The sequence below is a fragment of the Hyalella azteca genome, unplaced genomic scaffold (genome assembly GCF_000764305.2).
Source record: "Hyalella azteca isolate HAZT.00-mixed unplaced genomic scaffold, Hazt_2.0.2 contig16847, whole genome shotgun sequence".
NCBI classification, from domain to species: Eukaryota; Metazoa; Arthropoda; class Malacostraca; order Amphipoda; family Hyalellidae; genus Hyalella; species Hyalella azteca.
Window position 1 is genome coordinate 915,359 of NW_025946654.1, and position 11,517 is coordinate 926,875.

An 11,517-nucleotide genomic window follows, 5' to 3' on the forward strand; every position below is an offset into this window, starting at 1 on the left:
ACTTTAAAATCTTTTCTGTTGCGTACAGACGTCCTCAGGTTGCTACCAACAATAGTTTGTGGATAATTTATGATCCCAGGGAGTGACACACGGCTGTAGAGGGTAAGTGAGAAGTGATATAGCTGCTAAAGACATAATTTCCCACATCTCTTTGTCACTTCGTTACCGTCAAATATTAATCGACCTGACGGCTCATTAATTGTTGTGACTTTGATGTTGGACGTTTTGGTAATTTCAAGATGAAGTTGAAGGATAATCAAAGTTGTCTTCACTTGAAGGTTTAATTCTGCAACTGGAGCCTGATCGAGCTGAAGGCACAAAGCTAGAGACCGACGCTTTAGTCTTGGTGCATGGCGGGAGCCCTCAGCTACAATATAGGCTAGGGCAAAAAATTTGAAAAGTGCGGTAGAAACTAAGTGCTTGAAATAAATGCTACAAATAAATAATACGTTCATTTCAAAACTTCTTTGACTGATTCTATGTGCGATACCACTTATAGGTTTAAGCTGTGCATGGGTTTTTCAGTTGCGTTGTGAGATAATTTTTCTTTGGTTTATTTTGATTCCACTGGCCTTCCTTTCCTATCTTTCATGTTATATGATGTGCTGCCACTTGTTATTGGCGAAATTCAAAGCCGACTATGGTAATGGAATGGTCATGACATTCAAATCGCCCCAGCAGCGCCTTGCCGCCTCTTTCCTTTCTACCAAGAATCTTTCTAAATAGGTTAGACCACCAGAACTGTGGCTAAGTGATATATGAGTCTTGATTCCAGCAGTGTGTGATGCAGTCAGATAAGAATGCTTTCTTCAATCTACTCGACTTGAACATAAGCATTCTTGAAGTTTGACTGCGTTAAGAACATAACTGTACATTCGTTAAGTAAATTTTCTGGTCCTTGATACTTTTTATCTTCCTTCTACTTTAATATTTTTAGAACTGTTCATTCATTCGGAAACGATAGTTGTGATTAATTCTGGGATGTCAAGTAGTTTTAATAATTGAATGCTGCACGTTACGTCATTTTTAAGTAGATATTGTGAAAATTTGCAAATTTTTGCAACCATACAAGCAACAATTAATTTTACCAGTATTTTTTCCAATGAAATCTCTGGCGTAGGTTTTAAAAGTTCAAGTATGTGGGCAATGAGTTATTTTTCGTGATCTTTGATTCAATGGTGTGATTTTAGTCTATAGAATTTATTGCATTGTCATAACATAGCAGAATGTAACAATCAGGAGCCACATTCATAACGGCTTCCCTAATCCGTTTATCTTGATCAGTATCGATAACAGCAGCGGAACTGTTCATTGCAGGCAATAAACTAACCGTCCAAATTCGTGCGATCCTGTATCACACAGTACAGGATCGCTATTAGAACATCACACAGTACAGGATCGCTATCGGATCGGAGTGTCGATAATAAACGCTGGCTCAGTTTCAAAGTGGGAGATCCTATCTAGGGAAGGTGCCAGAAATCTCTAGATAAATAAATAAGAATAAATCTCAGAATGTACCTTTGCAATAATACATGCATATTTGTTTGCCCCTCTAATATTGTATTTGTGGTCTTTCTTCAATTAAAATTGTACCTGCATAGGATTTCACTAACTTGAAATACTTTTAAAAATACTTTTTTGTAAGCTTGATTTGATCATTCACAGAAACGCAATGATATGTACTGAACTATTAACTGTATTGGATAATCTCTAAACTCACGCAAAAAATCTAACATTTTGTTCAAACTTCAAACAAAGGCAATTTCAAACTTGTAAATCTAAAACCATGGAAGCTCATTGGAAAAGTTGTCCTAATTAAACAGCTCTCATTTTTGATTCCGAATATAAAAATTATTACGAGAATAATACTGGAAAATGAGCAATGTTCTGTCAATCAATTTATTAGCATGCATTAGGGAAGCACGTAGCATTATTAAAAACTCAATCATTATACTTAAAGTATTGAATAGTAAATCGTATAAAAGTTGCATGGATATGGAATAATAACTTATATAAAAGGTACTTATATATTAACCGTCATCAGCAACGTTATTTTTATAACAAAAGAATAACGTAATGAGGAGTAATCTATCAGTAATAGGAATACATTGAGGGAAATGAATGGGTCAAAATAACTCACTTAATGAACTTACTTTTTATACCACTTGCTATTTTGTAGGTCTTCACTAAGTAGCCGTAAATCTATTTACATCGACGATTTACAGATTAGCCGTTGACTTTCGTAAATGGTTTAATCATAAACGAACAATGTGACTTAATGATTTTTACGTGTTCAAGATGAAAAATACGACCTCTGGGGACATTCGGGATGCCAATTCTAAAACCTGACAATTCCCACTCGCACGGCGCAAAAACTCCAACTTCAGATTATGGTTAGGACGTCAGGTTATGGTTAGGACGTCAGGTTATGGTTAGGACGTCAGGTTATGGTTAGGACGTCAGGTTATGGTTAGGACGTCAGGTTATGATTAGGACGTCAGGTTATGGTTGGGACGTCAGGTTATGGTTAGGACGTCAGCTTATGATTAGGACGTCAGGTTGTGGTTAGGACGTGTTTCCCACTACGGTGAGTTCAAGAAAGACCAAGTTCACTTCCGTTCTGCAATTTGCCCCATATATTGTTATTCATACGTTACATATTTGAGGCCAGGTTGATAAATACGACTCTTTCACTTGACACCCTCACCATCACCCATTCATGTTTAATGAATGTTGAGACATTTGTTGTCATAACAACAATCACTCACTGAAAGAAATGTAATACACTAGCACAAAATTATCACCTGAACTTCAAGTATCACGGCGCCATTCAATTTCTATGTCTACACTAAAGGAAAGACAGCATGTGGGGCCAATAGTTACTCGGAGTTGGGTAGACATTGGCCGTACGGGAAGCGCTGGCTGGATTTCCGGTGAAAACCGACTTCGCAAGTCTGCAATAGACAAACCAAATAAATTATTCAAATTTTTTTTCGGAAAGTCGCTATACCGTACTTTGCATATATATTTTTTACGTAGAGGATAGGGTGTTAATGGCAGTTAAGGTCTGATTCCTAATTAATCGTTACGCTGCCGCAAGAAACCTGAGCAAATATTCATGTTTAAAAGAACCATTCAAATACAGCGTTTTGAAAATTTCGCTCAAAGAAAAAGGTTAAAAGCTCTCATTCAATATAAATATTGTTAATCCGCGCTACCATTTACTGTCACAGAAAGATTTGGTCCTCTATAACGTAAGTAGTCGAGTAAAGATAACTTTTTCTGGATATCAGCATTTACATTTAGCCTTATCTTTTCCAAAGAACTTTAGAATTACGTGAAATTCTACTGTACGACTCGTGTTAGCTTACTCGGCGAAGCAACAGCTTGGCCTGCGGTCAGCTGCTGCAGCCCCCAATTCATCCGACTGCGAGAGAGTAGATTTACTTATCGTGCCGTCCCACACGCTTTGCATGTCTTATTGTGGATGCCGTGCCGGCCGAAATAGGGGTCTTTTTGCCACCTATCTAGCAGTGTGCGACAACGGTGTGCGTGTTCGTCATCACTGGAAGTAAGCCGTTGCTACGGCGGGAGTAATTTGCGCTGAACTCTACTTCTGCGAAGGACGCTGTTGAGCATTTGCATGTGTCGAACCGTAGGCCTTAAAACCTGTTTAGCATGCGTGCTGATCGCCACTGTGTGCAGTCGTGTCGCCGGTTATCGTTCGCCTGTTCGCTGAATAACAAGGTTGACGAGTTTCTTCACATCTGTAGCTCGCGCTCTCTAGATGTCGTCTTTGACCGAGACCTGGCACGCATCGCGCGTCGTCGCGCTAAAGGACTTCAGGTAGTCGAGCGCACGCGGACCCGAATGCAACCCTATACCTTAGCGACGAATTGCGCCAGGGTAGCTATACCGTCGCCAGCATGGGTGTGGTCCTTACCTTGCTTAACATCGGCACCCGACCTTTGAACTGCTATGTGCCAAGTTCACCTGCGCCTCGTTTACGCACGCCGCAGTACCCAACTATCGTCTCAGATCGGTTGCTGTGACGCGCGAGTTTTTCATCAAATTGAGCGATATCTTCACCAAACTTGTGACCTTCACCGATCTTGTACTTATCACCTGCGATTTAAACGTTTGACTGGATCGCGTCAACGACCCATCGGCGCGTCAGCAAACGGCCTGCTGTCCACCGTCGGCATGGTTTGTCACGTGACTTTGCCAACGATCGACGTGGGCGGACTGCTGGACGCTGTCATCACGCGTGCTGATCATCAATTCAGCCAGTCGACCTCATCGAGATCGCAATATCCGACCATCGATTACTTCAGTGAATGGTCATATGCTTCGGGTGAAGTACGCGTGGAAGATTTCCATGCAGTTTTTGAAAACAAAATTTCTGCTGTGCGAGCGTCGTCAGCCGATGGCTCCGTGGGCAACATTTATGTCGTGTCCGTACGACTGCGTGCTCCGAGAATTCACTTGCGTCACAGCTGACGATATCATCGCTATAGTGCACGTGCTGCCTAACAAGCAGTTGTGTTGTTGAAACCCTAGCACTTTGTCTGGTCAAACTTTTCAACCGCTCACTTTTCACCTCACTGACGGTGTTGTTCCAGAAACTTCAAATCAGCTCACATTGCACTTGTATTAAAAAAACAGATATTGACGCTTCTGATGCCAAATCATGTCTACCCATTTCCAACCTGTCTATTTTGTCGAAACTACTGGAACGCGTTGTGGTCCGATAGCAGATCTTCAGCAGCTCGGCCTCATGTCTCGCCTTCAGCCTGCCCGCTGTCATCTCCACTCGACGGAAACGGCCGTTCTGAAGGTGCTTTCAGATGATAATCTGCGTGCAATAAACGGCGGCGACATGGCGGCAATGGCTTTACTAGACTTGTCGGCTGCATTTGACACGGTCGGCCACGCCACTTTATTGCGTTGGCTTGACGTATCATCATTCGGCCTTCACGCCACAGTGCTGCGGTGAGTTGAGTCTTAACTCAGCAATAGATTCCAACGCGTTCGACGCAGGCACTCTCCTTCAGCGCAGTTGTTAGCCACTTGCAGCGTACCGCAAGGGTCAGTCCTCGCTCCGATCCTCTTCCTGTTATATACTTTCGACGTGTTGCATATTATCGATTCAAATAGTTTGAATAGCATATGATCGCCGACGACAATAAAATCTATGGCTACTGTGCGTCGGCTGACGCTGCAACGTTGCAGGATCGGATGTCTCTCTGCACGGACGCCGTCTCAGACTGGGTGCATTCCTACCGGTTTCAGCTCAATGCATAAAAAACGATCTTATTTCGTTTACGACTGCTCGGCGCTAGCATCAGCTTCTGTTCAACCCTGTTCACGTGGGAAACGAGTTCGTCACGCCTGCGTCTTTAGTTCGCAACCCCGGCATTGAGCTGGACACCGAACTTTCTTTGAACAATTATATTGCTATGGTCACAACCGCTTGTTTTGGCGCTCAGCCATTGTCTCGCGAGGCTGGTCCTAGAGGCCCTCGTGGTTCTGACCAGGTTGGGCCATGGCAATGCCACTCTATGAACTTTTGACCACGGTACTTAGTGAACTGCTCTTCGTAATGAACACTTCTGCACGATCGTGCGCGACAAACAAAAATTCGACAACGTGACGCTGATATTACGTGATATTCACTGGCTGCGCATGCAGCAGCACAAACAGTTCATGGTCACTATTCTGACGTTCGGGTGCCTTTACGATCAGGCACCTACTTATCTCGCAGAAGGTCTGCGGCGCGTGTCGGATCTGCCTTCTTTAAGGCGAATGCTTTCGTCATCAACAGTGGACCTCGTGGTACCGTATACACGTTTATCTACCGTCCACGACAGAGCGTTCCTGGACACCGCCGGCAGAACCTGGAACTGTTTGCCGGCTTCCTAAGCATCGGCTCTATCATTGCCGGTGTTTCGTTGACGCTGAAAGACGGAACTATTTCGTAGAGTCAATGAATCTTGTGCTTAGCCATTTTTATACTTTCTCATGCCTTTTTTCGCTTGCTATTAAACTAATGTGTAACGTGCCCTCGCACTTTGTTTGAACCAGACGCCACGATAATCGCTTCGTAGAATAATAATAATTGTAAATTGAGCATCAACGAGGGATTCAACGTGAAAATAATATTAATGTAATATGGAAACACAAATTCTAATATACTAACCTCGCATGAAGATCCAGTGTAACCTCTTGGACACTGGCACTCCTCGACGCTCGACACCCGCTCTATCACCCCGCTGGCGGGGTCCAGGCGGCCTGCTGTGTCTAGCAGAAACCGAGACGCCAGAGCCAATCCCGTGCCGGAGGCGTGTGGCACTGCCCTAGAACAGGTCATGCATACCCATTGAAAGCCTGGGACTGCGAGATTGACCCATTCGGTACAGGTTTTATTCCTGTTATGACTATAAAACGTAGACCCGGGAACAGAACTACACATCGCAGTCCTTAGGGTCAACGTGCAGCATAGCTGGGATGTCAGATTCAGAAACAAAGTCTCCATCTTCACGCCTGCTCTAGAGATCTATGCTGCTGTTCCTCATCAAACTTTCATTCTAATATTCCAAGAAATGAGCGCACATTGAATCCAGACAAATCAGAAATTCTTTTTAATTTGAATATATTAGCATGATAAGTCAGCCATGTACGAATTTTTCCGTAAAATCTTTCCCATGAAAACTGGTTTGCTTACCAATGTCAAGTTTATTACTAGATTCTAGTAGATTCTTTAACGGTTACAATCAACTACTTATATGCATGACGCGCGATTTTACCTGATGAGGAATCTGGTGGTGTTTTGGAGGACGACCATCATGTGATGCCTGGTGGCAGTGATGCGTTTTTCGGCGGCCAGATACCATTCGTTCGGGTCCAGGGGCACGGACCGGTTCTGTCGCACGGCTTGCCCGTAGCCATACGTGGCGTAGTACACTAAAGTTACGTTGTTGCCCTGTGACATGGAAAAAATTATAAAGTGCAATTAAGTAATTTGAACTATGTCACTGTAAAATAATCATAGACACCTCCGTAAGAAAATGTCTAGTTTTCTAACTAGAGCAAATGACTGAATACATAGAGATTTGTCTAAGTCAAGTTGTCTAAGTTGAGTCCACCCCAGGTAATATTTGTAAGGGAATTTCATTCACGATCTCCAAATCACTGTGGATTAAATCATGATTACAAACTCAATTGAAGCAGGAAGTCGTAATAGGACATGGATTTCTAAACATTTGTTTCATTTAAGGTTTGCTTAAAAAAATCCTCATAATCAACGAAAATTTATTTCAGCGTGTTGGAAATAGACAGCCGCTAGACACAGACATGGAATTGACAGCCTAAAAATTAATTATCTTTGTCACCGAGATGACGGCGTCAGGGTAAGAGAAGGGCAGAGTGGGAGCAGCGGAGAGCGTCTGGTAGTGCAAGCGGCTGCCGTAGGAGTTGAGGAGGTTGCCCAGGTACATTGAAGGCAGGCTGAAGTAATATGCGGAGGCCGTGGAGCTTTCTACCACAGTCGGCTGCGAGTGAGGATACTGCAATTAAATTCATTGACGCAAATTCCTATCAACACTGAAAGTTGAAGATAATTTGGCTTATTTTTATACATTATTTACAAGTTTCCAGGTTTTACATTTTCACACTTGCCATTGCACGTCATTCTTATTTGTATTTATTTTGTATTATTATTTTTTTTGCAGTATTCATTTATTTTATTATTATTATATAGTTTTTTATTTTATTTATTATGTTGTTATTTTTATTTGTTCATTTATTTTTTCTAACTATATTTTTACATTTTATTAACATGGTCGCAAGACCAGCGCGGGAATGGATAGAGATGACGGAGATGAAAGATATTCGATGGTGATGAAGCAATAAGTGGATACGGGAGAGTTGCTCGTGACTTTAAGGTGCAGGTTGTTTGCTTTGGTATTCGTTGAGGGAGTCGCTCTCAGTACGTCTTAGCGGCAAGGTGAGAGTCAAATTTTGGGTCGCCGCATCCAAACACGATCGATGGCTTGCAACTGTCATAGCGCAACTAGCTTCTGAATAACCATAAAAAGAATGCAATGGACAGCCACAAGACCAAATCATCCGGGAAGAACTGGTGCCGAACACCAGAATGCTACGTCACAAACCGGACTTAAACAGCCTTCATATAATGGAAGGCTTCATTGTAATTCTCCGGAACAATTCGCGCCTAAACAAGAAATCAACTGGATCTCATTGCACTTAATTGAAACTTTACACCTAAAAAACTGTACATTGACCTTCACTCGAACCAGCGATTAACACTGCAATTGTGTCTCTTTATACAGCCACCTTGAAAGTACCTTTCCACTGAGCTGCTTTTCTTCAACATTTTATTACGCTCAGTGATGCCTGACAATGCTCAGTGAAGCCTGGCAATGCTTAATGATTCCTGTTGCTGATCAGTAATGCCTTTCATAATGCCTGATCAGTAATGAATTCCTTTGATATAATCTCAGATGCCGGACCAGAGTAAGGAAAAGAACAGTAAACAACGTTCCTATTGTCACACTTGGGAACAACTTCAGTATATTGCTTGGACATAAACTTCTTAATTTGGGTAAACACTATTGTGTTCTTTGGGCCAAACCCATTGTGTTTTCCTTAACTGTCCCATCCTTCCTCGTTTATGGCTATTCAAACCTCAAATCACGACTCTTTAACCAGGGATTCGTGATATATGTCATTTTAATTTATTCATTACATGTACAAATTACGAGCATAAACAAGTGGAGACGGCTCGTTATTTGCGAGTTAAACAGTGCACTGTAAGGCTGATGAATACTAATCAACATTGATTCATTGTTATCAATGTAAATGGCCTGGTAAATAACAAGCACATCGTTCTCTGGTTGAACTCACAGTCTTGCCTGAGTAACCAGGTGAGTTGTCTAACGAACTGGTCCTGCCCCTCGGCTCGTGGGTGAAGTGAGGGGATACGACATCCAGTTTAACGTCCTCGGGCAAAGGAAACTGGAAATAAAATATTTCTATTACTGAGAGAAGATTACTTTGATGAGAAGCTTGTGTATAAAACTACTGACTCAAACCGTGTCAGAAGTAGCCAAAAATGTTTGAGATTAGAATATTTGTCGATGGGAAGAAACCGTTAATTATGCTAAATTTTTGGACATGCTCTTTAAGTTCAGTCCGGAAAATTAAAGCTGATCTACTACGATTAATTTATATCATACAAATTTGTATCAATTTATCAATTAATTTATGCCAAGTCCGCTTATTTCAATTTATTTATATAATTATACATCATTAAACTTCCCACAATCCTAATAATCAAAATAATATCAGTGTTTTGTTTTCAATGAAATATATGTTTAGAGACTACGAGCATGTATTGAACGTGACGCAAAAAAATAAGACTTACCCGAGCCTTGGTACGTTTACTAGAAGTACATGTTTTGGATGCCCCAAAACAGAAACACTCGATACACTCGTCTAAAGTGTCGGCATTATCGTTAAAGGACGGAGGGAAGCAAATCTCAGGTTTCTCTCTTATTGCCAAATATGTGTTTGGCTGAGCCATCGCGCTGCCCAAGATGTTATGAGCCTCACAGGAGTAGGTGCCTTGGTTCGATCGGTTGATGTTAACGCAACGCATGGTGCTGCGCCCGTTGTTGCTGCAATATAATAGCACGTAGAATTTGAGGGTTTGAAATTTAATCTATTGAAAAATGAATTTATTTTAAATACGAAAAAATATAGCAAATGTTAACAACTTCAGGTTACTCTGGGAATCGGTTTGCAACACTTACTTCGTTTGGACGCAATTAGACGGCAGGTGCCTTGAGTTGAACCTCCAGACGATGACGGGCAGAGGGACTCCGTTCGCCTGGCATGTGAGTTCGAAAGTGGAGTAAAGCGGCGCCGCGTGGGAGATGGGCGGCGGTTGCGTGATGTTCGCGGCCACGCATCCCAGTTCGTCGGACCCGTCGCCGCACTCCGAGCGGCCGTTGCAGTGATGTGACCGAGCGATGCATTGCTGGCCATTGTGGCAGGTGAAATACCTCGGAGGACACACGTCTCCTGATACCGAGAAAAAATAATTCTACCTTGAACTTCGTTGGATGAAAAAATAATCGTGACGGTGAAATACGAATGAAAAAATAATATACATATTTTGATATTTAACTCATTTCACGATAAGACGTTCTTTAACCTCCCATATATTAACACCACAGCCTGAAGGTTGAAAAGGTTGAACGTTCAATTTAGAGTTTAAATTTTGAGCTTCCTAGTACCGTGCTTTGCTTTTGAACATTTGGGAAGCTGATTGTAGACCAACTTTCTATAAGCTTTCCGTAAAGCCCACGGTGACGCTGCGTTTCAAATGGACTGATAACGTATCAATAGAAAGGAGAAGATTTTTTACTTGTAATTGAAGCCTGTTGTGTTACCAGATGAATTAGGTATTAAAAACATATAACTCAGCACTCACTGCACTGATTGACAGAAAGAGCATTTTCTCGTCGACGAAAACGTGAAGTCAAGGCATTAAGAGGCCGCAGTTGGCCTCATCACTGGCATCTCCACAGTCGTTGTCGAGATCACAACGCCACATCAGTAGAATGCAGCGCCCATTGTTGCACTGAAACTCGTGCGGTTCACAGCGATCTGAGGAGGTGGTGCAGTCATTTGATCAATACTTCCTTTAAGTAGGTCTTAACGAAAGAATCTCTAAAATATGAGCTTATTTGTACCACGTGACAGTACAGCTTACAATGGTTTTAAAAAATTAAAATATTTCCTGATCATTTCTCGCCATGACAATCGTGATAATTCAGCCATCCAACATATTGAAGTTCCACTATAAGCAGCTGTGCAATCCTATACAAAGTGGCGCTACGGTATTTCAATTATGCTCATGAAATGGTCAGTTCGATGCAAATCAAAGCTGGACTACCACCACTCACGGTTGCAGAAAAGCTCGTCTGAGGCGTCAGGGCAATCTCTTATACCGTTGCAGCGCGCAGCGCGAGCGATGCAGTGTTGGTCGTCACACTTCCATTGGTCGCCAAAGCAAGCTAAATAACAAACAATGAAGCACTCCAATATCTGTTCAATTTTATACTGTGTTCTCGTAAACCATATAGCCAAACTAAGCATCCGAGCATTTTGCGGCTTATAATTTTAACTTACGTATTACGTGATCATTAGTTGTAGGCAAAATTGGTAATAGGACACTGTACTGACTAAAACGGAAATTGTTACCGTCTATACGCAGTTTATCAGTGGTTCCCAAACTTTTGCAAGAGTGGCGCCTCCTTGGCTCCCCTGTTAATTGCTAGCGCCCTCCACAGACACATAATATTTCCACAGAAGCACAAAAAATCCATATTTTGAATATTTTCAAATGTTTACACTAGAAACCCAGGATAGGTTAAAAAACAGATCTGGGTGGGAAAACCCATTGCTGGGAGCCGAGTGTTGCACGAGCTG

At 42.1% G+C, this 11,517-nt stretch overlaps 1 protein-coding gene across 1 annotated transcript; it reads right to left on the bottom strand.

The window, feature by feature from the left end:
- Positions 1-2,389: 2,389 nt before the first annotated feature.
- Positions 2,390-11,283, bottom strand: LOC108680459 (basement membrane proteoglycan). Its single transcript, XM_047885067.1, has 9 exons — positions 10,992-11,283; positions 10,570-10,692; positions 9,834-10,107; positions 9,446-9,698; positions 8,926-9,036; positions 7,392-7,550; positions 6,807-6,982; positions 6,200-6,356; positions 2,390-2,954 (listed from the first exon to the last, which is right to left on the bottom strand). The coding sequence occupies exons 1-9, from the start codon at positions 11,182-11,184 to the stop codon at positions 2,880-2,882; spliced, it is 1,521 nt and encodes a 506-aa protein (XP_047741023.1). The 5' UTR covers positions 11,185-11,283; the 3' UTR covers positions 2,390-2,879.
- Between the last annotated feature and the right edge of the window lie 234 nt (positions 11,284-11,517).